The 25,869-nt window shown below is 60.9% G+C and overlaps 1 protein-coding gene across 4 annotated transcripts in view; it reads right to left on the reverse strand.

Moving 5' to 3' along the window:
* Window positions 1-1,973: 1,973 nt before the first annotated feature.
* Window positions 1,974-25,869, reverse strand: part of TTYH3 (tweety family member 3) — a 32,729-nt gene continuing 8,833 nt past the window's right edge. The window contains exons 2-14 of one of the 4 annotated variants that reach the window (XM_049903772.1): window positions 18,139-18,308; window positions 17,624-17,735; window positions 17,007-17,227; window positions 16,546-16,641; window positions 15,359-15,431; window positions 15,011-15,086; window positions 14,042-14,097; window positions 13,163-13,255; window positions 11,607-11,699; window positions 11,324-11,460; window positions 9,258-9,431; window positions 8,502-8,577; window positions 1,974-4,522 (exon numbers count right to left, since the gene is read on the reverse strand). In XM_049903772.1, the coding sequence (XP_049759729.1) occupies window positions 4,475-4,522; window positions 8,502-8,577; window positions 9,258-9,431; window positions 11,324-11,460; window positions 11,607-11,699; window positions 13,163-13,255; window positions 14,042-14,097; window positions 15,011-15,086; window positions 15,359-15,431; window positions 16,546-16,641; window positions 17,007-17,227; window positions 17,624-17,735; window positions 18,139-18,308 (1,425 nt within the window). In that variant the 3' untranslated portion in view covers window positions 1,974-4,474. Of the gene's footprint in view, window positions 5,575-7,591; window positions 7,761-8,501; window positions 8,578-9,257; window positions 9,432-11,323; window positions 11,461-11,606; window positions 11,700-13,162; window positions 13,256-14,041; window positions 14,098-15,010; window positions 15,087-15,358; window positions 15,432-16,545; window positions 16,642-17,006; window positions 17,228-17,623; window positions 17,736-18,138; window positions 18,309-25,869 lie in introns of those variants that run through there. The other 3 variants (XM_049903771.1, XM_049903770.1, XM_049903773.1) reach the window with 3 other exon arrangements.

Below are 25,869 nucleotides of genomic sequence, written 5' to 3' on the forward strand. Positions count from 1 at the left end.
TACCCGGGATCTAGGGGTGCAGCCCTTAAAAGTTCACACCATAAATTTAAAACTGTTACTCATATTGGATTCATGCCATCACCAACACCAGTTGCACTCAAGTTGACCCAACTTCTGGTGACCCCACGTGTGTCAGAGTGGAACTCTGCTCCACGGGGTTTTCAATGGTTGATTTTTGGAAGTATATTGCCAGGCCTTTCTTCTGAGGCACCTCTAAATGGACTTTAACTCCTGGGCTTTGGATTAGCAGGCAAGCATGTCAATGGTTTGCTCCACTCAGAGATTCCTGGGTTCATACATTATGTGTAATGTCAAGAGTCAAGGCCAAGGTAGGTAGCTTCCGCCACCACCCTCTACTTCCCTCCCCCATGGGCCTATCCCACAGCATCCCCCTACAGTCCATTGCCCACCTCGTCTCTGAGTGGCTGCCCTCCTCCCTGCTCTACGCAGCAGTGTCCTTATTGGTCCCCAGGCCAGCAGCAGCCAGCCACCTGGGAACTTGTTGGGAGTGCAGACTCCCGGCTCCCCAGACCTGCCACATTGGAAGCTGGGGTGGGGCCTGGCATTCAAGCTCACGGCCCTCCTGGGGGTCCTGAAGTGGCTCCAGCAGAAACCAACTACCTCCAGGAGCATGGAGCCCCTGCTGACGCATCTCACACACCCCTTGCCCTGAAATGTTCCCACTGCCCCTTCCAGAAGGAGCCCTGGTGGCAAAGTGGTTAAGCACTTGGCTGCTGAGAGGTCATTGGTTGGAACCCACCAGCTACTCTTTGGGAGAAAGATGTGACAGTCTCCTGTAAAGATTACAGCCTTGGGAACCCTATGGGGCAATTCTACTCTGTCCTGTAGGTTCCGTATGAGTCAGAATGAACTTGACAGTATGGGTTTGGTTGCTTTTGGCCCCCTCCAGGCCATTCTCTTCCCTCCTTCCCTCCTAACCCCCTTGCAGCTTTGAATTACCCACCGCCCCAAGGGTTGCGGTACCCACAGCCCTTCCATTGGTGGAGACATTGGTCCCTGGCTCCCCCCTCTCCTGCACAGCCCTGCATTCATTCCTGGAGACTTCAGTGTCCCTGGATGAGCCCCCCACCCTGTCCTTGTCTCCGCCAGAGGTCCCCACCCCACGGTCATACTCAACCTCTCATGTGCCAACACCGCCCTCCCAACTCAGCTTTATGCATGCCCTCCTGTCTCCTCCCCAGCTGTCCAGCTAATCCAAAACCCAGTAACCTGACCCAAGTCCCACCCCCAGGGACCTCTTATCCAGATGCCTCCTCCCCCCACAATGGTTGAATCCAGGGTCCCTCTCCTGCACATTCCTTCACTGCCCTTGCCCTTTCTTGCTCCAACATACTCTCTTGGCTCACCTGTAACCTGCTCACACCCAGCCCCGCCCACTCTGCACCCCCACCTGGGAGGTGGATGCTGCGGAACTTGCCAGGAGGCCAGTGCCAAAGGGAGCTACCCCACAAGGGCACCTTGAACCCTGCTTTGGTGGAGGGGGTCTCTGTGGGGGCTGAGACATCCATCACAGGGACCCACCACTGCGCAGACCTGTCCCTGCTCACCTCCAGCCACTGCCCTGGCCAGGTGCCTCATCCCAGGCCTGGGGGCCAAAGGTGCCTGTTCACAGGGTCCCAGGGCACTCAGGGCCTCAACCTACCTTCCAGGCTGCAAAATGGTGCTTGTGAAGTATCAGACAACCACCACTCACTGCTGAAAGGCCCCCAGTGGCTGGTCTTTCCTGCCTGCCCAGCCCCTCCCAGGACACCCCACTATACCTGCCACCCCAGGGCGTGCTGACAGGCCAGGTGCTGACAGGCCACAGAGCACGAGTGGCCATTAGGCACATGGCCATCTCGTCCAGACCCCAGAATGGCAGACTCCCCACAAACCTCCAACAGCCTCTCCAACTCCCTTCTCGGGCAGAGGCCACAACGACTTGGGAAAAGAGGCCTGTTTTTCAAAATTTGTTTATTTTAAAACATTAAACCCAAGCTGAATAGAAACCACAGAAATTACATCAATGAGTTTTAGTATTTGCCAAGAAAAATAAAGCCCCCAAAGAAATAAAAATCAAACCCCAAACCCAGTTAAAAAAAAAAACAACCCAGTAACACAGCGACAGAAACACACAGCCACGGCTGACGGAGGCTAGAAGGGTGGATGCAAAGATGGTTCAAGCCTCAGTTTACCGCTCACGATGGTGAAACTGGGGGTGAGATGCAGGGCCAGGAAGAGGAACCAACTAGGAGGCTCAGAAGTTTAATAAAATCATATATATATAATACATAACAAATATGAAGTGGTACGTACACAATCGTTATGGTTAAACACAGAAACGTTCACACAGGGGCCTCTAGCCCTCACCCTCCCCAGCCGGGCCGGGGTCTGCCCCCCTCCACCCCCTCCTGAGGCAGGGCCAGGGGCCAGGAGGGTCTGGAGAGGGACGACAGGGCCTGGGATCAGAGTTGCATAGTGAAATGAGGTTGGGGGGGGGGTGGAAAGGAAAATGGCCAGCAGGCCTCTTCACTACAAACCTGGCCACACTGGGCCATGGGGGTGGGGTGCTGCTGAGGGAGCCCCATCAGCACCTGTGCCCCAGCTTGGCCTGGGTGGAGGGCACCTTGTGGCCACCTTCCACTTATCTGGTCCCTATGTGGTCATCCTTGGTGCAGGGAGCTAAGTGGGGGTGATGCAGGTGGTGTCCCACCCAATGTCCCCAGGTGTGGAGAGGTCACCAGGGCAGGGTGGTTAGGACAGGGGCACCAGAAACAATAAAAAGAACGACCTGCTCCCCTCTGTGTCTGAAGTTCAGGTTGAACACTCTGATTTCCCCTTTTTCCTTCTCCAACCTTGGTGAGAAAAAGAAGTCAATGAGTCACAAACCGGGTGCGCAGGCACGCGGCAGGCAGCCGGGGTCCAAGCAGCCCAGGGCCTGAGCTGTGGGCACAACTCCCACGCTGTATGTACAGTCTGGTCGAGGCAGCTGCTTGTGCTTCTGGGCAGGGGGCCGGGTGTCCACGACTCCCCAGCCTGCATGCCTCCCCAACCTGCGGCTGGTGGGCAGCCAGGGCCGGGTGAAGGTCTCCATGGCTGGCTCTCTGATGGGGTCGGGGTGGAGCCTGGAGGATGGCCTAGGAGGTGGTGGTGGCCTGGCTTCCATGCCCCGTGGGGCCCAGAAGAAAGTCCACCAGTGTGGGTGTGGCCACACCTGGGGGGCTCGGATGCAGGGCTCTGGCCCAGGCCCACTTCAGGTACCCCCGAGCCCACCCACGCCCCTCCCACCTGGGGCAGAAGCTGCCTTGTGGAGGGGGCACAGATGTGGCCCCCCATTCCCTCTTTTGGTCCCAGATACCAGCACAAGGCAAGGGGGTCACAGCAAAGAGGAGGCTCAGCTGCAGAGGGAGGGACAGGGATCCCACCACCACCGGGGGCCCCAGGACTTGTAATTTCTGGAACAGGCAGCACCCGCTGCTCTGGTTAGAAGGCCCATGTCTGTAAACTGTGAGGCTGCCTGCCACCTCCCTGCGGGCCCAGACCTGCACCTGGCTGCCCAGTTTTGGTGTACAGACCACAGCCTGCACTGGTCCCCCCACCCTGTTTTGGGCCACCAGGGCCAGAGCTGATCCTGACATAGGAAGCCCTGCAAACATCGTACACTAAAGCCAAAAGCACCATCGGGAAGCTTGTTCCCACTTCACAGGTAGGAAGACTGAGGCCAGCAGAGGCCCAGCTCAGTCCTGCAGCCCAAGGACCACTGTCCCCGAGGACCTGGGCCTGCCTGTGGGTCTCTGCCCTCCCAGCATGCCCATGAGGAAGTAGGTCTCTGCCCTAGCTCCCGCCGGCCTCTGCTCCAGCCAGGACACTGGTCCCCTGGCCTAGCGGCTGGCCAGCTGGCACCTGCTGTGCTGGGAGTGAGGTTAGTGGTTAGTACTGCAAATGACCTCTTTAAAGTGTTAAAAAGCAAAGATGTCACCTTGAGGACTAAGGTGTACCTGACCCAAGCCATGGTATTTTCAATTGCCTCATATGCAAGTGAAGCTGGACAATGAATAAGGAAGACAGAAGAATTGATGGCTTTGAATTATGGTGTTGGCAAAGAATACTGAATATACCATGGACTGCCAGAAGAATGAACAAATGTCTTGGAAAAATGCTCCTTAGAAAGGAAGATGGTGAGACTTTGCCTCATGTACTCAGGACATGTTTTCAGGAGGGACCAGTGCCTGGAGAAGAACATCATGCTTGGTAAAGTACACGGTCAGTGAAAGAAGACGACCCTCAATGAGATGGATTGACACAGTGGCTGCAACAATGGGCTCAAACGGCAACGGTTTTGAGAATGGTGTAGGACCGGGCAGTGTTTTCATTCTGTTGTACACAGGGTGGTTATGAGTTGGAACCGACTCGATGGCACCTAACAACAGCAGGAGGAGCGGGCGGCCAGGCTGAGGGGACAGTCACAGCCAGCTCAGTGCCATCCTGAGGAGAGACCCTGGACACACCGCATCTGTTGGTCCTGGATGGAAATGGAACCAAGGATGGGGGGCGGGGCAGCCACTTCCTGTAGCTAGATAGCAGCCCGCCTAGAAACGACAAACGTGGTTAGTGCAAAGAACAAGCCCACGAGGCCACAAAAGTTGGAGGGGGGCGTGGGGGATTTGGCACCAAAAACAACCGGGCTGCTGCCCCAGCAGCACAGGCGGGGATAGGGTCGGAGCATAGTCAGGCTGGGTTCATGGGGGGCTGCTGAAGGAGAGGGGGAAGCGGGGCCACCCTGGAGAGGGCTCTGGCAGCCAGCAGGGAGGCTGTGGTCCACACAGGCACCGGAGTGAGAGAGACAGGGATGCCCAGGACAGCCGGGCACAGGGAGATCAGCGTCTGTGACCACTATGTCCACTGCCACCTGCCAGCTGGGGACAGTGTGGGGGAGTTTCCTCTGGGGGAGTCTCCTTTGTGTGGGAGGGTGGAGAAGCGGGTGTGGTCTCGCCGGCCAGCCTGTCGCCCCTGCAGTGGTGAGCAGAAGCCTAGAGCAGGGAAGGCCCATAGGAGCCTGTGATTACAAAAGAATTACAGAGACTTCCAGGGGGCCAGGAGAAGCTGCAAGAGGGGGTGTGTGGTTGGAGGCAGGACAGATCTGGGGATCCAGCAGGCATGGGGGAGCAAGTGTGGCGGTCATGCAGGCAGGTGCAAGGGCAGGTGTGCCAAGGATGGAGCCCAGCACAGAGCCAGCTCCTAGCCATTGCTGAGGGCATGGGGGTGGGTCAGGCCAGGTGACAGGGTGGATGGCAGTGGCATAGTCACACATGCCAGGTGTGGGGCTGAGTGGTACAGCTGAGTCTTGCAGGCAGCCTGGCTTCTGCACCCTGTAGGAAGGAAGGCGGGGGCTCCGGGCTGACAAGGCGTGCGGGGGTCCGGCGGCGGCCCTCAGGGTGAGCGGCTGCATGGCGCTGGCACAGGGGGGTTGGCACGTGGGGGCGGTGCTGGCGGCGCGGTCTAGTGCCCACTGCTGCTGGAGTCGGGGCGCGGCTGGCTCGTGGCGAGGTATTTAGCTCTCATGCTGGAGGTGTACTGAGGGAGAGAGGGGGCAGGGTCAGCGGGGTCAGCAGGGCCCATGGGCACAGCTGGGTGCTGCCGGTGGTCTCCTTGCTGTGGTCCCTGGTCCCCTGGGAGGCAGGATACAGCAGTACAGATGGAGGCTTTGGCTCGAGAGCAGCTGGCCCAGGGCCTGGACCCTGAGAGGGCTGGCCTGGGGAGGGCAGTGCAACCTCGGGGACCAAACTCTGCCAGGCTCAGGGCAGGAAGAGTGCCCTGTTTCCTCTCCTGATGAGTCCCCTCCCTCCAGCGCTGGTGGAGCCAGCCACCCCCAAGGGCTGGAGCTCTGATGTGCCCCAAAGGCCCTACACCCAGGCAGCCTGCAGTGCAGCGGCCCAGGCCTGGGCTGGGGAGCCCATGAGAGGAGCTGACGGAAGTCACGCAAAGCAGGGGCCAGGCTGGTGTCCAGGAAGGGCCAGACACCCCCTCGGGCCCTGGCATGCCCACGGCTCATCCCTACAGAGTGTGGAGCCCACCTGAGGGACCCCTCCCCTGGGCCATGAAGCACCCCACCTGTCTGCCTGTCACCATCCTGGAAGAAGGCCCCCCAAAAGCCCCAGTAGGCCCCTTGGGCCATGGTGATGTTGCCTGCCCACACAGGTGGTGAGCCAGCTCCTCCCTGGGGCACCGGGCAGTTCAGGAGGTGGAGAGCCCTCGCCTGCCACCCACCCCCTAGAGCGCCGGTCCCTGGGCCACCCTCATCAAACCTACTGCATATGCACACGAGTGTGTGTGCACTGAGTGTGCTAGTGCATCCACGTTTATGTGTGTGTGCATGCAAGTATCTGGTTGGGTGTGGGTGTGAGCTGGTGCGTTTGAGTGTGTGCACATGAGTGCATGCGAGTATGAGCAGGTGTGCGCATGTGAGCACATGAATTTGTAAGCATGTGTGTGCACGTGTGTGCTGCGGGTGCATGCGAGCATGAGTGTGTGCATTTGAGGGAAACACACAGGACAGACATGTGCTGAGGGCCTCACATGCCCATCTGGAGGGTGCCAAAGACTAGGACTCTGGCCAGGTCACCAGCTGATGTGAGCCCTGCAGATGGACCCCAGAACTCAGGCTTGAAGCTTGCCTATCCCTAGTGGGCCCCAGGGACATGCTCTCAACCCAGCAGCTCCCCCAGGGACCCAAGCAAGTTTCCCAGCCCCCAGATGCAGAGGGAGAATGCTTGGTCACTGAGAACCCTCCAGGAACCCTGTAGGGGAAGAAGGTTGCAAACAGCCCGAGGGCAGCCGCAAAGGGGGCAGGACTGTGGCAGGCTGCAGGGAGACCAGGTCATCCATGTAGGGGGAGGGACAGGCAGGCGGCCATGCAGCCGCAGTCTGGGCACCCACTGTGGGGGACAGCTGGGAGAAGCCTGTGCCCAGGTCCACACACCTGTCCACAGGCACCAATCTATACACCTGTCTGCAGGCATCTGTCCACACACACTTGCCAGCACACCTTGTCCATATACCTGTCCAAATGCATCTGTCTGCACACACCTGTTCACATGCATTGGTCAGCATGCACCTGTCCACACACCTGTCTGCATGCATCTGTTTGCACTCACCTGTCCACACACACTTGTCTGCACGAGTTGGCATGCAAAAGCTGTGCCTGGGAGGCCAGGCCCACTGTCTGGTAGACCCCAGGTCCCTAGCTGCACCTGCGCTCTTTCCGTCCCGAGCCCAGGTGTGGGCGTACAGGCATCCACAGGGATCTGGGTGGGTGGCTTCCTTGCTGGGAGTGACAGCATGGATTGCGCACACACTGTTGGGGGCACTGGGGTCACCTGTAGTTTGTGGCAAACAGTCCAGAGGCTGGGCTGTGGGGCCAGGGTCTGTGGGAGGGGGCTCTGGCCTGTCTGGGAATCTCCAAGCCCAGGGTCAAACCTGGGGGCCTTGTGGGCTGGGTGCACAAGCCACACCGCTGAGGGCCTGAGCATAGCCCACTGGGCCCCCCTGGGCAGGGTACGAGGCCAGTACGGCCCCTCATAGCCAGGGTGAGGAGGGCGCTGCAGCACGAGGCCCAGCAGCAGGCTGTGCAGGGCAGACGGGCCCAGGGGCGTCGGTACCTGTCGCTGAGGGCGGCACGGTTACCACAGCGTTCGGGCACTGTCCGTGGGCTTAAATTGCCAGCCCGCGTGGCTGCCAGAGTCCAGGGCAGCCAGGTAGCGCTAGGAGGGCCCAGGGTGGGGAGGTAGGGAGAGAGAGAGAGAGAGGGCGCCTCAACGCCGGAACGCAGGGTGGGGCCAGCCTTGGGGTCTGGGTGGTGACCAGGGTGAGAAGGACCCACAGCAAGGCGACTGCCAGTGGCCCTGGTGGGTCTGAAGCAGGATGGCCTTTGACCTCTGGCCTGGTGGGGGGCCACCAGCCCCCAGCCTCTCGGCAAACTCCTCTTCTTTGGCACCCCAGCCAGCACCCTGTGCCCCGTGTGTGTTTCACTTGTGTCTCCCTCTCAGAGGGCAGACAGGTGCCAGGCCCAGGCAGAGCAGCCGTGAGCCAGGACCTGAGCAGGCATCATGGAAGGAACCAAGCAAGGAAAGATGAGGAAAGCACGGCCACCTCAGGAACTCAAGGGGGCCACGCTGGTCATTAACGAGGCATGGCAAAAGAGATGTCAGGGACTGTCCTAGAGACCCCTGAACCCTGTCCCAGCCAATAGCACCACCCGAGTTGAGCTATAAGAGCAAGTCTTGAGGAGACACAGGCCCCTGACTTCAGGGCAGCTGGCCCATTGCAAACCCTGAGCAGCTGGGAAGAGCAGGTGAGCCCAGCCCAGGCCCCCCAAGAGCCCTGGGGACGGAGGCTCACGTGGGCCACCAAGCCTCTGCCGCTCGACGTGGGAAGAGACATGGTGTGGCCCCCACTCCAAGGCTGGGGCACCCTTACCCCACCCTCCCTGCCCTGAGACTTACTGAGGGCGGCGGGGACTCGCGTCCGATGAGGGGGGTGTTCTCACAGCGAGGGTTCTGGAAGTTGGCATTCTGGCTCCTGAGGAGTAGGAGAAAGGGAGGGCTGAGTGACCCTGGCTGGCCTCAACGGTCCCGGCTTGGCCCAGCACTGTGACAGGTACCCCCATCCCCAATACTGATGTCAGCAGGGGTGGGTGTACCACAGGGCTTCCTTAATGTGCCTCTTCACCACCGCTCTGCTCTGTGTGCTGCTCATGAACAGGGTCCACGGTGCCCCAAGAATCCTGGGACCGTGACAAAGGCTCAAAGCTGCCCACTTCTGCCCAGCTCCTCCTGCCTCTCCACCTCCCCACATGCCACGTGCCCAGGCCCTGGGGCCCTTGGCCACAGCTTCCTGGTGCCCTAGACATGGAGCCCCAGTCTGATCTTGTGCCCCCTCAAGACCCCCTATCTAAGAGGCTCACCTGGGAGCAGAAGGCATTCACTGCCAGGCTTTCAGCCCCCAGCCCAGCCCCCACCAGCCTCTCAGCTCCCCTGGGCTGCCCAGCCACACCCACAGCCCCCGGGGCACCCCTTCACCTCCAACTGTCCCTCCCCCGCCCTGTGCCCCCAACCAGCCTCGCTCTTGCCATTTCTGAGCCCCTGTTCTCCTGCTGGCCCAGGGCTGGAGCTGGACCTCTAAGCAAGGCCCTGGTGTCTGTTGGGCCCTCATGGTGCCCCAAGCACGCCGCGTGCCGCTGCCCGCCCGGCACCCCTCACATGTACTCGGTGACCGGCGCGTTGCTGACGGTGTGGGCCGTGGCTGGGATGCTGGTCTCACTGCCGTAGCTGCTCCCGCAGCTGTACAGGCTGGGCATGTGCACACGGTACAGGCTGTCGGGAGCCTGCCGTGGCCCCGGGGCCACCTCCTCCTCCCCATCCTCGTCAGGGCCTCTGCAGGAGGGAACCGGCATGGGCTCAGCCCCTGGGCAGGTCAGGCATGAGGCAGCCAGCCCCTAGGGGCCCTGGGCATTGGCTCAAGGGCAAGCACATCTGAGTCCCAACCCAGCTCTGCCATGCATCATGGGGGGAGAGTGGGCTGGTCCCCTCGTCTCTCCATGCTTCAGCTCCCTTCTCTGCAATGGGAGATGAGGCCCAGATGTCTCAGGCCCCAGGGATCACCTGAGTGCAGGACCTGCACAGTGTCTCATCTAGGGCTTGAGCTCCCTGTCCTGGCTCTGCAGGTCCACCTGTCTGCACCCGGGGAACCACCAGCCTGGGTTCCTCGCTCTGATGCCCTCTGGCTTCCTGCCCTCGCTCTGGCTCAGGGCTCCAGTGGGGGGCCAGGGCAGCCAGGCCCCTCAGCACCCGAGGCTCACCTCTGGCCACCTGATCCCAGATGCCCGGTGGTGAGGGCACAGTTCGGCCAAGCATGGCTCATCAACCCCACTTCTCCATCCCACCAGGACTACCAGCCACCGTCGGGTCTGAGTCCTTACACTGAGGTGCTCCTTGGTGCTCACTCGACCCTGGGAGGGGTCTATTCTTACAACCCCATTTAAGAGTTTGGGAAACTGAGGCCCAGAGGGGTTAAACGACCTGCCCACATCACACAGTGAGGGTGGAGCCAGGATTTGAATGCAGGCCGTCTGGTTCCAGGGCTGTGCTCTTAAGACTACCGTATAGCTGCCACCTTTATTGCCGTCACCATCACTATTGCCACCATCGCCGCCACTCATCACTACTGCCAACATGAGCACCCTCATCACAACCATCACCACCATCACTACTACCTCCATCACCAACACCGTCACTACTGCCACCATCACCACCATCGCCATCACTTCTACCATCCTCACCTCCACTACGACCTCTGTTACCACCATCACCAACAGTGTCACCACCACCATCACCACCTCCATCTCCACCACCACAACCACCATCACCATCACCTCTACCATCGCCATTCTCTGCACCATCAACACCACCTCCACCACCACCACCACAACCACCATCAGGAGCATCACTGCCGCCATCACAACAGAGTAGGAATCTAGACAAAGGGAAGAAGTCTGAGCTGGGCTACTTGTCACCCCAGTTAGGCCACCAAGAAGCAGCCATAGCCCACGTGGGAGGGAAAGTGGCTGGGCTTGCAGGATGCGCTGGGAAGGGGCCTCGCCAGAACCTTCTACCTCCCCACAGGAGATGCTGGAGGTCAGAGCCATGAGGAGGGGGTTGATCCCAACTACTGTGGCCCAATTTTCTGAGCTACTCAGAGCTCCTGGCATCTCTATACACCACTCAATCTAGTTCTTGCTGGGGACATTGAGGCAGGGGCTGCCAGGCCCCCAACTTCAAGGTGGACAAGGTAGACAAGGTAGCTCCTGGTCACTCAGCTGAAGGCCTTAACCCCATGGACCACCCGCCACAGAGGCTGAGTCCCTACAGCTCTGCACACTTGCACCCTGAGGTAGGGGATGCCAGGCTGGGAGGGGTGGATGAGAGGGGACGCCGGGCTGGAAGGGGTGGATGAGAAAGACATCCTGAGTCCAGCTGGTCAGAACCATGGAAGGGCCGGGACCCAGCCCTCGGGACATGGGCACAGGGCCAGCCTGGGGGCGGAGACCCTGGCCCTCTCCCTGCCTGCTCTGGGCCTCGTGTTCCCTGGGCGGGAGCTCCTCTGGCCTCAGTCCTTCATCTGCAAAATGGGGTTGCTCCTCTTGGCCTGCCTGGTTCCCAGCTGCCACAGAGGCCTAGAGCATAAACAGGTGAGGGTGCCCCTACCCCTCGTCTCCACCTGGGTGTGGGGTGTCTAGGAGGGCACATCTGTGTGGCCTGGGCCTCACCTCTTGGGCTGCCAGGTGTGCGGGATGCTGCAGACGATAGAGCTGAACATGAGCGCCGTGACGAAGGAAAAGAGGGCCAGGTAGATGAGACCCTCGACGCCGTCGTAGCAGAAGCCGGTCAGGGCCTGCACGTAGTCCTGTGCCGATGGGGATGGGGCAGCGAGATGGGATAGGAACATGAGCCGTGGTGGACCCCTTCCTCCGAGTGGCTTACCCCCTCCCAGCTGCTCCCTTGGCCCCCAGCACTCCCCTAGCATAGCGTCCACTCTGAGGGCTGGCTCACCAGGTGTAGGCTGCGGCAGTCCACCAGGGCTGTGAGGTGCTGCAGGTTCACCTCCGTGCCGTTCAGCACCTCCTGGACGCGTAGCAGGGGGTCCTGGTGGCAGGCACCACGCAAGGTCAGCACCACCCGGGAGGGGCCTGAAGCAGCCACACCCCTCCTGGGAGCCCCCAGGTCTCTTCCACCCTGCAGCCTGCCATTAAGACTGATCCCCGACCTCTGCATGGGCCCTGGGAAGACAGGTACCCTCCACTGGTTGTGGGAGCAACAGCTCACAGCCCACGTGTCCAGTGATGGGGACCAGGCTTTGTCTCAGAAATCACACTTTAGGGAGCATTTCAAGATGAGGGAAGACCCTCACGACTCCTTCGAGAAAAACTGCATATGAAGACTGTGAGTGAGCCCAGTGCTGCAGCACAAGTGTACATGTGTGTGTGTACGTGTGCACACCTGCACGTGCGCGTCTGTGTGTCTATGTGCATACAGATGTCTGAGTCTGTGTGTGTGTGTACCTGTGTCTCTGTGAGTGTATGTTTGCGTGTCTGTGTCTGTACGTGTGTGTATAGGTATCTCTGTGAGTCTATGTGTGCCTGTGACTGTGTCTGCGTGTTTCTCTTCTGTATTTGTCTGTGTGTACACACCCGTGTGTAGATTTGTGTGTCTGTATGTGTTCATGTGTATGCATCTGTGTGTATGTGCCTCTGTGTGTGTCTACCTATGTGTGTCCATGTGTGTGTTTGTGTGCCTCTGTGTATGTCTGTGTCTACATGTTTGAGTCTGTGTGTATGCCTGTGTCTGTGTGTATAGGTGTCTCTGTCAGTCTATTTGTGTGTTTGTCTGCGCACTTAATTGTGCATTTGTCTCCGTGTGTGTCCGTGTGTGTGCCTGTCTCTGTGTATGTCCATGTGTGTCTGTGTCGCTGTGTGTCTGTGTCTCTGTGTGTTTGTGTGTGTGTGCATACACAGACGCCTGTTTATACCTTATGCGTGGAAAATTGACTACAAGGAACCCCTAAGTGTGGACAGCGGTTCCTTGAAATCAGCTCTTCTCGCCCCCATCAGACCCAGCCCTCTTTTCCTGAATTTCAGGACACCGGCTTAATTGCAGAAAACCAACAGGATGCCCTCACTGTACCAGAAACAAGAAATACATCTCAGGAAGTGCGTGCTCAGGCCCCGCCCCACAGGGAAAAAGCAAGGATGCCTGCGCCTTCCCAGAACGCCTCCAGGGGGCGCAGCGCCGGCGGGAACCTCTGAGCCAGGTGGGGATTTTGTTCCTCGATCTGTTGCCATTTACCCTGTTTTTTTATACACAGCTTTTCGTTACTTTAAAAAATATAAAAAACGAAATTCTTTTTAAAAACCTACCAAAAGTCTCCATGGAAAAGGAAGGGAGGGGAAGGGGAGGAGAAAAGAGGCCTGTAGGCGGAAAGGGCTGGAAGAAAAAGGGAACAGTCCTGCTAAATCAGCTCTGCTCTGTGACCTGCATTCCTCTGTGAGCAGAGGAGGGGCCCTGAACCCTGTGAGGGGCTCCGCCAGCCCCCACCCACAGTGCCTCACCTTGGTGGCCGGGGACTCCCGCGGGACTGTCTTCAAGAGCTCAGCCACGGTGTCCTGCATCTCCACCAGTGCCTTGTGGCTGCCTGACAGCTTCTGCTCACACAGAGCCAGTAATGAGGTGGGGCCAGGGCGCGGGCCACCTGATCCCCTCCTTGGGACTCAGCAGACAAAGGAAGGCAAGGATGGCAGCCCAGGGGCTCCAGCCAGTCCACAGGGTGTCCAGGTGGTATCGGCAACGAGGCTGCCAGGATGGGCTGGCCATCCCAGGAGCAGAGGTGGCCCTGGGAACACTGCCCTATGGCACCTGGCAGCCAGCCTACAGGACCCCTCACTCACTGCACCAGGCTGCCACACCCTCTCCTGAATCTACGACATCTCTAAAGCAGATAACACTCTTTGGGACCCCAAGAGTGATGCAATGATGGAGTAATGACAGGCAGTGGGCAAAATGGTGTCCCCAGCTGGTCCTGCCTGGTGACTTTTGATTCTACCACCAACACACCAGTCCAAACGGTTATTCCACAAAACTGGCCTCAGGGACTCCCCTCCCCTGCCCCCGGCAACCTACTGGACAGATTGGCCAAGGGCAACCCAAGGATGAAGAACCCCAGGGATGTGGGGACCATCAGCAGGCCACCCTAAGTGGGCAGCTGACGTCGACACAGTTCTGCCCAGCTGCCCCTGCCATGGCTCCTGGGGGCTGAGGCGTGAGCACGGGCACAGTAGGCTGCGGCTGGCTGGCTGGGAAGGCAGCGCCAGCTCTGCCTCCTACGCATGTTAAGGTGCTTCAGGCTCTGTGCCCTCCTCCCCAGGACCCTGGCCCTCTCTGGGGCAAGGGACGAGCACTGGGATAGGGCAGGAACAGCCCCCGAACCTCACCTGCTGAAAGGGGTTGGCAGCACGGGGTGAGCAGGTCAGGTAGTACTGTGCGATGTCTGCGGAGAGAGGTGAGGGAACTGAGCGCGTGGCTGCTGGCGGGGTGGTCTGCGTGTGAGTGTGCACACATGTGTGTGTGCATACGTTTGCCTGAGTGCATGAGGGAACGGAAGGCCTGGCCAGCCCCACTTCCACTGAGCTGTCTCTGAGGTACCTGTGACCCACTCCTGGGGGCCAAGCCTGCACTCTCTGGCTCTGGGACAGCAGGCAGCAGGGGGTGGGGTGGGGTCAGAACCCTCCTCGGCCAACGCACCCACCCCCTCCTCGCCAGGTTCCTTGGGAAGAACACAACACTTAGCCTGAGTGTTGCCCCAAGGAGACAAGGTCACAGCCCTGAGGCCTCTGCCTGGGAGCCCTGGGCACAGGTGTGCTGTCTCTCACCCCCATGTTAAAACATTTTTAAAATTTGGATACCAGCCTTTAAAAGGGGAGGCATTTACTTACCAGTCTCACCACCCAGCTTCTCTTAGAGAATCTGGAGACCCTGACTACCTCATACACCTCAATCACCTGCTCACTGCTCTGTGAGCTGCAGGGCCCTTCCTTTTAACAGGACATCCAGCCTGGAGTTCCAGGGGCCTCCTTTCTCAGGGGGAACCCAGTGCCCACCTGCAGACCCACCTCTGCACCACAGCACAGAATCGGAAGGGGGTGCAAGAATGTAAGCGAGGACCTTCTCACAACAGCCCCGCTCAGCATCCACTTGGGTCTCTGCTCCCCACAATGAGCCCGGAGTCCTGCACACTTACCCCGGGCCTGTGTTCCACCTTCTGGACTCTCTACAAGCCCAGATTGACAAGCTCACTCGCTGGCTTTCCAGGCTGGGGCTGCCTGCACTTCCCAGGGCTGCCTGAGGGCAAGATGCCTCGGCCTTCCTCCGCCTGTTTCCCAGTCCTGCCAGCCCACACTCACCCCCGCTGAGCACCGAATGTTCCTCCACCATCTTGGTCACGAAGGTATCGGGGTCCACGCAGAAGTCACTGGAACCCTGGGGGCCCAGGTGTGGAAGATGGGTTGACCCAGAGAGGCCTCCAGGGGAAGCCATCCTCCTGTCCCTCAGCTCTCAGGGAGAACCTAACACCCCAGGGGGACTGCTATCAGCTCAGGAAGGCGGAGTGATAATCTGAGGGGCGGTGACTTGCTGGGTGTCCCCAACCCTCTTGAGACCACTGTGTCCCAAGGGAAAATGGGAGGGAAGAGGATAGGATTCCTTCCACCCCTCCCCGGTGCCTAGCACATGGCTGGCCCTCTGCCACTCACCACAGACACAGCCAGCTCTAAGCCCAAGGCGGCCCAGCTGATGATGAGGGCCAGCACCCCCAGCAGGCAGACCCTTGGGGCAGAGAGAGCAGTCAGCACCCCAGGCCAGGGATGTACCATTGTGGGCTCCAGGACAGGGCCCAGGGCATATGTGGTGCCTTGCCTTGGCAGGGCTCAGGGCAATGACCCTCCCTACTGGGGCTGGAGCTGGGGCTCAGCGAGCTCAGAGCCACACAGACCCTAATGTTCCCAACCCCACTGCCCAAGTCCCTTCTCAGCAGGCAGCTGGTTGACCCGCGTTCACTCAGACCCGAGTCTGTTCCACAGAGCAGTCCTCAGGCAGACCAGGCCCTGTCCCACTTGGCCCCTCCGCCCAGTACCTGCCTGACCAGGTGCTGCCTCTCTGGCATGCAGGCTTCCTGCTGCCCCTGTGCCCCCTCCCACATACTCTCCCTGCCCCTGGGGGCCCTTCCCACACACTCCCCCGCAGGCTTTGTGACTACACCTTCCTCCTGTCTCCACTCTCCCCTCGCCCTCCTACAGCAGCTCTCCGGGCAAGACAGGGACCCTGCAGAGCACCCGCCTACAATGCCCTCACTGCCCCTCCCCGGAGACCACAGCCTCCCTGCCCCATGCACACTCTTTGTACTCGTCCTGTCTGCCATCTGGGAGCGCCACAAGGGCAAGGGCACGCTCCTGTCCACCCTTCTCTCCCAGCACCTGGCCCAGATACGGCCAGGGCGTGAGGGTTAAAATCTGCAGTGAGGTGCAACGCCCACGCCGTGTGGCCCCCCAGCAGGCGAGCTGCCACTCTCTGCAACTTCCAGGAGAGGAAACGGGGGTCTGAAGTAACGGGCTGCCTGCCCAAGGCCGCCCACTGTGAGGTGGCAGAGTCAGGGCTAGATGTGGTCTACACCGGCTGCCCTGCATCGCCCTCTGTCCCCATGCCCTCGGTAGCCTGAGGGGAGCAGACACGGGAAACAAGGCCTGGCTGGGCCTGTGTGCCTGAGACCCAGGCCACATGGCTGTCTGCCAAGGACTTGGACGGGGTGGGTCTCAGAGCATGGCTTTGTCCACAGGAAGCCCCACCTGGGGCAGACTACAAGCCAGAGTCTGGCCTAAGTCCTGCTGCAGACCCTGTGGCTGGAGCACGACTCAAGGGAGCATCTCACCTCCCACAGACTCACCCGATCAGGGTGCCCTTGGAGCTTCGAATGAGCCCCACCAGCACCAGAAGACAGATGATGACGTTCAGCAGGAGCAGGCCCAGGTACCCCAGCCACCTGCTGGGACACCATGGGTGTGGGAAAAGCCCAGGGAACATAGGTGGGGCCCAGGTGATGTGGGCGGGGTCAAGGAGAGGGGGTGGTGCTGGGGCAGGGCCAGGCCTGGGGCAGGGCCAAGGCCAGAGCAAACAGGCTGGGGCCTGGAGAGACATCAGAACATAGTTCTAGGATGTGGGGGTGGGGCTTGTTCTTGGAACACGTCTGAATATGGGACCTCCCTGCTCCCCTGGGCCCTCCCAACCCATAAGCTCTCAGGTACTAGGTGCTGGGGATCAGCTAGTCTACAAAAGCTACTGTAACCTGGGGTGCAGTGCGGGGGCACAGTGAGGCGGGCAGGGTAGGGGGCAGGGTGGCCACCCCACCTGTACCAGTCGTAGAGGTCTATGAGCTCGGCTAGCCCCTCCAGTGACACGGCTGGGTTTCTCCAGAAGGGGATGGCAGCCGTGTAGCCCAGCAGGGTCCCGAGCAGCCCCTGCAGCCGCTGCACTGCCCGCAGGGGCTCCGGCCGCCCTGCGAGCTGCCGCTCCAGGCTCTGCAGGTTGGGCTCCGCCGTGCGGTTCAGGGCCGCTTCCGTGTCCCACACCTGTGAGGGTGTAGGCATGTGAGGGGACAGGTGGGGCAGGTGCCACACCCCTCACCAGCCCCAGCACATACTCCCTGCCCTCCCCAGAAGGTCCCTCCATCCCCTCACCTGTCCCTATATATGCCCCCTGCCCCCCAGCAGGTGCCCCCACCCCCTCATCTGTCCCTGCCCCCATCAGGTGCCCCCACCCCCTTGCCTGTCCCTGCACACGGCTCCTGTCCCCAGAAGGTGCCCCCACCCCCTCACCTGTCCTTGCACATGTGCCCTGCCCCCAGCAGGTGTTCCCATCCCCTCACTTGTCCCTGGACACACCCCTTCCCCCACCCAGCAGACCCCACCCACCCCTCGCCTGGGCATACTCAGAGACGCAGGAACAGGAAGGGTGCCCCCACTCACACGGTCCTGGACCCCGGCCACTGTGCGGTTGGCATGGCGCAGCGAGTAGGTGGCCCGGTGGATGCCATCACTGGTCTCCCCATTGCCATAGAACCCCACAGCGATGCCGGCACTGGGATAGGCGGGCCAGATGAAGGCACGGCTGGGTTAGTGCATGCCCTGCACCTAGCCAGTCCGCCTGGGGGCCCCTGAAGGCCGCCCTGGAGGTAGGAAACCTTGTAGAAGCCCTGGGGAGGCCAGGCCAGCCAAGGGACCACCGACTAGCTAAAGGAGGAACAGGGTTAGCTGCCCCAGCTTGACTCGCTATGTGACCCAGACTTGGGGACTGCCTGCTCCCGCCGGCCAGACTCAATGATCTTGGGGCCTCAGGGTTTCTTGGGCGGGGAGGTGGGTGATGGGGACCTGGAGGTGTGTGTCGAAGTCCGGGGCATACCCGCTGATGGTGGGTCAAGTTGACAGGGTCGCAGGAGTCACGTGGGAGAGGCTCCGCCCTGGCCCCACGCTCGCGTACTCACCTGCACACGAGCGTGGCAATGATGACGCACCAAGCCGTGCAGCAGCAGTCGGCATCCAGGTGTTCGTCGCTCTTACGCTGCCGGCAGCAGAGCCAGAAGGAGTAGAAGAGCAGGAAGAGGAGGTTCAGGGCGAGGCAGGCCAGCGCGGCTGCCCCCAGCAGCAGCAGTGCCTGTGGGGCGAGGAGCAGGGTTGGAGCAGTGGCTCGGCCTCCGAGGGGCGTCCACCCCCCCAGGGGCACCTGTCCACTGCAGTCCCAGAAAGTTCCCACGCTGCCCGGCAAACGCTCCCACCCCAGATCTCCAGAGCAGGAACCGAGGCCCCCAACACCTAAGTGACTCGCCTGAGGTCACTCGGTACTTGGCCCCAGACCTGGCAACCAGGTTCACCAGCCTCAGCCCGGTACGACACCAGGACCCTGATATCAAGGCACGGGGGACCCTCTCCAGCCCCCCTCACAGAACGGGGAGGGGGCAGGGAAATAGCCCCAGCACCCCCAAGAGCGTTGGCCATCATCACCCAGAGGGGGGCATTCAGACCCCAGTCTCCTTACTGACGGGTCACAGGGCCAAGGATGCCCCTTGATCCCCCAGAGCTTCAGTTTCTTGTTTGCAAAAAGGGGGCAATGCTGCCCCAGAGGTGGGCTGGGCTTCCCAGGGAAGTCCCTGAGGCAGCAGAGCCCTGGGAGGGGCTAGCAGCCAGAGGCCCCGCCCCTCCAGCCCAATGGGCAGCCCTGTGTCCTCACCACACCTCTTGGTAGGCTCAGGCCCAGACCAAGCCAGGCAACAGGAGCCAATCTGAAGTGCCGAGAGTTTAGGGACTGCTGAGAAATGGGGAGCCTGCTGTGGGCTGAATCCCTCTAGGCCCCACCTGTGATTCGTGAAAGTGGGCAGCTGCTGCAGGGGTGTGGCCAGGCGTGCATGCATGTCTGGCGGTGGGGGGGCTGTTCCCTCCCCAGCAAGACACCCCATTCTTGGCCCCTCCTGCCTGGTGCTCTCTGAAGGGCTGTGTTCAGGACTGAGGGGCTCTCGTGGTGGAATCCCACTGCACCGGAGGAAGGGGAGGCTGGCCCCCACCAGTCTTCCCGGGGCTGTCTCTGGGATTCCATCATGAAGGCTGTGCACCCACACCCACGCAACATCACTCTGTCAGGCTCGTCCCCCCAGCCCTGGGGACACGGGAAAACAGAAAGGAAGGAAGTTAGGGCCCCCGTTCTCCTGTGAGGTCAGAGTCCCGCACAGGGCACCCCCTGCAGGCTCAGCCCTGGGCCCAGCTCCAGGCCGGAGGGTGCCAGAAACAGCTCCAGCATCTGCTGCCCCAGCAGTGCACCCTACAGATTGCTGTGCAAGGAGCTTCCACCCCATCCCACAGCTTCAGAGGAGGGCAGGAGGGGGAAGACCCGCCCCTCAATTCAGTACTCTGCGACCCAAAACCGTCCTTTCCTGTCTCGTGGACTTACCCTCATGGGGGCCACCCCCCCACCCCGGAACCTCAGGACCCTCCTGCTGGCAAGTATGGGGTAGAGCCACTGACACTCTACAGACCTGCTCACATGCCCACAGCGCCCCATCAGGGGGACATCAACCACAAAGGCCATCGAGGCCCCTGCTGGCCCTGAACACCCCCTTCCCACATCTGAGCCCCAGCAGTTGTGGCCATCCCTGGCTCTGAGCCTGGAGGCAGAAGGCCCAGCTACACCCCCTTTGCCCAACCTCCCCCCTCCCCGTGGGACAGGGGCTCAGCCTCCATCTGCAGCCAGGAGCCCAGCAGGCTGTCTCCCAGGAGACAGTTGCCAGGCAGCAGGAGGAGGGCGCTCCCTGCCCTACAAGGAGTCTTCTCCTGCCCAGACCATCAGTGCCGACCAGGGCCTGCACCCCTAGCCAGCGTGGGCAGGGGGTCAAACTTCCAGTGTCCGGAGACATAGCAGATACTTCCGGTGTGGTGGGGGCTGAGGTGCTGATCGGAGGCTGGGCTTCTGCTCCCCTGCAGGGCAATGTGTCAGGAACCCTTGGCACGGCCAAGGCTCCACTCCAACGCTGCCTCAGCCCCCAAGCGCTACCCACCACCAGCAGTCCAGCCTCACCACCCCCCTGTGCACCCAGCAGGAGGGACCCAACCTGGGGCCCTTAACGCCCCTGCTCCTCAGGTAGAGGGAGAGGCCCCAGGCTCCCCCAAGGGCCCAGGGTGCCCAAGTCCCAGAGGGGAACCCCAAGGCCCAGGCAGAGGAAGGGCCTGTCCAAGGTCATCCAGGTGGGGGAGGTGTCAGACCAGACCCCATAGGGTGTCTTCTGGCAGGACTCAGGGGCTGAGGCTGAACCTGGGCCTGACTCAACCTCCTATCCTGGTGCTGCCCTGTCCCCACCAGCCTGGCTCCGCTTTGCACAGAGTACCCAAAAAAACCAAACCCGTTGCCATCGAGTCAATTCTGACTCTTAACGACCCTGTAGGACAGAGAACTGCCCCATATGGTTTCCAAGGAGCACCTGGTGGATTGGAACTGCTGACTTTTTGGTTACCAGTCATAGCTCTTAACCACTACGCCACGAGGGTTTCCTTGCACAGAGTAGGTCGTCAACCAAAAAAGCAACGTCCATGGACTCTCCATGCCTGTCTTCACAGGCTCAGCCGGCCAGGAACCTGAGGTGCCAACCATACAGGGGTGAATGGAGGGCCCCTGCTGGTCAGAGGCAGCGTGGATCCTACCTATGGGGCAGGGAACCCCTCCCTCTCTGTGAGGACAGTGGAACTTCTTTCTCTCTGTGAGGGCAGCAGGCCTGTGCTGCCTGGAAATGAATTCTAAAAGCCCACAGACATCTCCATTTCCTTAGAGTGCCAGGGCCCAGGTGTCCACCTGGGAGTATGCCACCCCGACCCCGCGGCAGCCCCTCCCCATGAAGGGCAGCCTGGCCCAGCACAGCGCCAGGGGCCTTAAACCCCTCATTCAGATCCTGCACCCCTCACTTACAGCCTCTAGGGGCTTCCTACCACACCCCCCACCCCAACTCTGCAGGCCCTGGCTTACCATTCTCCTCCTCCCCCCTGGGGGCACCCCTCTTGTGGCCTGTGCTGGGAAGCCCTCCCTCCCTGCTCTGGGCTGGCATTCCAACTTCAGGCCCAGAGGGCCCCTCGGTCTCCAGCACTCTCCCTGACCACCCCATTTTACCTCCTGTGGGGTGCTGACCCCACAGGAACATTCATCGGGGTGGGGAGCAGGGCTGGCTTCATCCCCATGGCAAACAGTGCTGGTTGGGATCACTGTCCTCTTAGGGATGGGGAAATGGAGGATGGGGGGCCCCAGAACCCAGACAGGCACCAGGCCTGGCCTCTGGCTCCACACCCACCACAAAGAACAGGGGGGGGCCCAGCCTGGGATGTCCCACCCAGTACTCAGACTGTCATCAGGACACAGTGAGGAACTGCAGGCCAGTCTATGCTTTGGTGGCACCAGGACCACCCACTCCTATCTGCCAGATGAGGAATCCAAGGCAGAGGGAGAAAAGCATCACTAGCCAGACAAGATCCTAGTGCTTGGGGCCCCTGGAGCACTAGTGTCAGAGGAGTGAGGGTGGCAGATGGAAGGGGGGGACCTATTCTTTGCCAGCAAAATGGGGGTGCTTGTGGCCAACAGAGACAGAGGGGGTGCCCACGGCTGGCAGCGGGGCACAACTGGGCTTGCTAGCCTTGCCTTTGGAACTTGCCAGGTATTGTGGTGCGCACCAGGGTGGAGCCGGGACCCAGGCCACCCTCACCACCTTCTGGAGGCTGGCAGACTGGTGGAGGGGCCTGGATGGTGCCGCAATGAACATGATATGGTAGGAAAATACGGAGCATGCTGGGAGGAGAGGCATGAAACAAAAGGGGAAGTGGAAGGGGTGGGACGGGGAGCCCGGGCACGTCTGCAATTAGCTGGTGGTTAGGGTCAGCTCCCAGAGAGGACAGGCTGTGCCCATCCAAGGCAGGAAAACCAGATCTAACAGTGTTGACCCAGGCAGTACCGGGGCCGGATCACACCAAGACGCACAGCCCCATCAACGCACAGCCTTTGGGCAGGGCGCTTCTGGAAGGCTTCAGGACAAGCCTTGGCTGGCTGTTCCTGGGAAGCAGGAGGGTGGAGGGGCACTTATACTTTTATTGGGTCTTCTTCTGTAGCTTTGGTTGGGCCTGTCTGCTTTTGTTTTGACCGTGAACACATACTACCTTGGTTATTGAAAGACAAAATTCCTCTCTGTGCACCTGGGCGTTTGGGGACACTTTCGGGGAGGAGACCTTGCTGTATTTTGGGGTTGGCCAGGTTCTGCTGCTCTCTGGGCAATTTTCTTCTCTGTAAAGTGGGGTTACCATCCTCCCACCCCCAGGGTTGTCACAGAAGGGTCCCACAGAAAAGTGAGGGCCCACCAGAGAAGGGCAGTGGGACGCCTAGACCATGGCCCCCCACCCTGTTTGCAGTACTGGCATCACCCCGGGGGCCTGAGAGCCGTCTGCTGCTGGAACCCTACACGCCCTGCCCCCGCCACCTCACCTGACAGGAGCTGCCCGCCCACCGAGGAGTCACAGTTCCCAGGGCCCAATGCTGCTGGGTCTGGTTCTAGAACAAAGCCTTGACCTGCTGACTGTCCCTCTCAGTGCCTCAGTTTCCCCGTGTAGAACGTGGAGATAGAAACATGGTTTTCTTAGTAGGGTCACCGTGAAGCTCCAATGAGCTAACATGTGCAACTGAGAGAGCTGCCAGGTCCAGGGGGTGGGGAAGGAAGCAGCGCTGCCGCTCTGGAAAGGCAGGGGGGCAGTCCTGGCTCAGCCAGGGGTGGGAGGGAGGTGTGTGTGTGCATAGTCCTGCTCACACACTCACACGCACAGAGGAGGAAGCAGCCGGAATGGCGCCTCTGGCTGGGGAATCCGCAGCAGCAAGCAGTAGGCACGAGCCAGAGGCTGGGAGACGGACGGTGACCAGTCCACCAGGAGTGGCCTCACACATGGCCACCATCTACCCCAGGACCCCACCTCCCCGGGGAGGACAACCCTGAGGGTGAGGACCTGTCTTAGCGCTCAGACAAGAGGATACCCAAGGACTGAAGTCACTCGAGCCCCAGATGGAAGCTCAGGTGCCCCCAGTCGCCCTGCACACAAGGTCCTTCTCCAGCTGCCTCCCCTCCCATCTGCCTCAGCCCCGCTCCATCCAGGAAGCCGCCCCGACTGAGGACAGAGGTACGCCTCTCAACTGTGTTCCTGGGTCCTTCTGTACCTCCTCCTCAGGGTCACTCAGTGAGGTAAGACTCCGCCTCCCTGAGCCTTGCCAGAAGTCTACAAAATGGCCCCAGGACTGCTGTGCTCAACGAACACGTCTCCTCCCTGTCCACCGCGGCTCTGAGAGGCTGGGCAGCTTTCCTTTCGGCAGCTCCCTGTCCTCTGGGTAAGCTCCCAGAGACTCAAGGTCCCTCAGCAGAAGGAGCAGGCCCAGAGGGCACACTGCAGGCTCCAGGCCAGCCTCCCTCAGCTCCCACAGGTTGAAGGTGACACCTTTGCCCATTCTGCAGATGAGGTCACTAAGGCTCAGAGGGTAAGGGGCCCTCCGCCGGGGCCCCAGCTTCAGTGCGTGAGAAAGTGCGCCTACACGTCTGTGTGTGCCAGTCCAGGCCGTGGAGTGTCAGGCAAACTGGGCAGCACATCCTCTACCCCAGACGGCCAGGCTCCACTCTGGCCCTGAGGCCAGGAGTCCAGGAGAGCAAGGCCTGGTCCACATTATCTCTGCCCCCTCTCCTGGGGCCACATTCCCAGAGAACACCTTCCTGGGGCACCCAGCATTCCCATGGTGGCCCAGCCACTGTTCCCTGGGCCCACTGAGAACACGTATGGGAACTGTGTGATCGGCATCTGGTGCTGACCAAATGGAATTTTCCATCTGTGGCCGTGCTGATGTAAGCACCCGGTCAGGCGAGGCAAGGTGCTCGGCCACAGTGCAGGGCACTGGGGTCTCCCTCCTGTCATCTCAGCCTGCACTCCCCTTCTGCCCACTGCCCTGGCAGCCCCCAAGGCCACGGCTGTATCTACTGAGGGGCCCCTGCCCTCCCCTGGGCCAGATTCCCCCAGGAGCCTGGACCCAGTATCCCCTCCTCCAAGGAGCCATGGAACTTGGGGCTCTGAAGCCTCATCCCTGCACCAAATGAGACCCGGCCCAGTGCTATGGCTGTCGGGCCTGTCGGGGGGCCCAGCCTGACCAAGCTCCGGCCCTCAGCTCTCCTCCCACCCCAGCCGAGGTGGGGACGGCACTGGGGGTGGGTGCAGCAATGCGGCTCCTGTGTCTGGAACACCTCCTCCCCCTTCAAGGAGTTCCCACTGTCTGCCCCAAACTCAGCACAGGCTGCCTCCTCCAGGATGTTCCCCAGGGGTAGGGGAGCTCGGCTCCACTGTGCAGATGGGAGAGTCAAGCTTAGAGAAGACATGGATGGGCGTGTGGGTGGGGGGCCTGTACCTTCCGGCAGGTGCTGCCCATCACGCCTGCTCCCCTTCTCTAGCTGGCCTGGGTGGGGCATTGTCAGCACACACAGACCCACACTCAGCACAGGCTGCCAGGGAGGGAAGCCACGCATGACCGAGGCACACACCCTTGCACTACCTGCACAGGCAGCCCTGGCTGGGAGTCCTCGCGGCCCTGGCAGCACACAGTCGGCACACACAGAGCACATGCCAGGAACATGGACAGGTCACTCAGGTGACATGCTCTCCCCCCACGTGTGCATATGTGTATGCCTCATGGAAGGGCTGCAAACTGCCTGGTGTGCTGGTCCCCTGTAGCCGCCCCCACTCACACCAGGCTGGCCCACCTGTGGCTGGTCCACCTGTGGCTGCCCTGGGGAAAGCTGTCCTCGGAGCTATCACAGAGGGGTGCAGGTACTGACTAGGCTTCTGACAGGGGTGGGGGACCGCTCCCTCAGGAGCATGAGAAAGGCCAGGGCTACCTGAGGACCCTACTGGGAAGGGACTGAGGCCTCTGGGTGGGCCCAGCAGGAGGCAGAAGAGGGGTGTCGTCGGGAAGAGGGGTGGCCCTTCACTCACCTCTAGGGACAGCCTGGCCCAGCCCTAGAAGTCCCAAAGGCCTCTCCCTCTCCAGGTCTCCCCTCCCCCAGGGGAAGGGATGATGGAGAAGAGGGAGTTTGCGGGGTGGTGAGGGTGCCCCCTCAGGCCTGCAGGGGGCTCCAGCTCCGCACACACTAGCCCTGGCTGGAGCCCGGGCCTGGGGGTGAGGAAAGGGGGGCTGGGGTGGGGTCTTGCTTGGGGACGTCACGGATTGGCTCAGCATATGGTCTGGGGGCTCCCCTGTGAGTTGCTGTCACAGTCTCTCATCTGGGGGTGCCCTGTGGGGGAGGAGGCACCCACCACACCCTGTTCCCACCCCATTTCCAGGCCAGTGCTCTGGTTGTCTGTCCCCAGGCCCCGCAAGGGAAGGAGGGAAGAGAATGAGAGCAGACCCTCCTGGAGAGGGGTCACTACGGTCCCTGACCCCCAATAGCTCCTCAGCCCAGACAGAGAAACTGAGGCTGAACGGAAGGCCAGGGTCACAAACACAGAGGAGATGGCAGCCAAGCTTAGGCCCACAGCTCTAGGGAAGGCTCCGGAAAGCGCCCTTCTTGTCCTGGGCCAGGCTGAGGGGTACAGGGCTGAGCCAGGCCTGCCCCCCTTCCGGGGGATGCCGGCCAGAAATTAAAAACACATTCTCCACGAGTCGGGCTTGGGTTTCA

Source organism: Elephas maximus, chromosome 12 (genome assembly GCF_024166365.1).
Source record: "Elephas maximus indicus isolate mEleMax1 chromosome 12, mEleMax1 primary haplotype, whole genome shotgun sequence".
NCBI lineage: Eukaryota > Metazoa > Chordata > Mammalia > Proboscidea > Elephantidae > Elephas > Elephas maximus.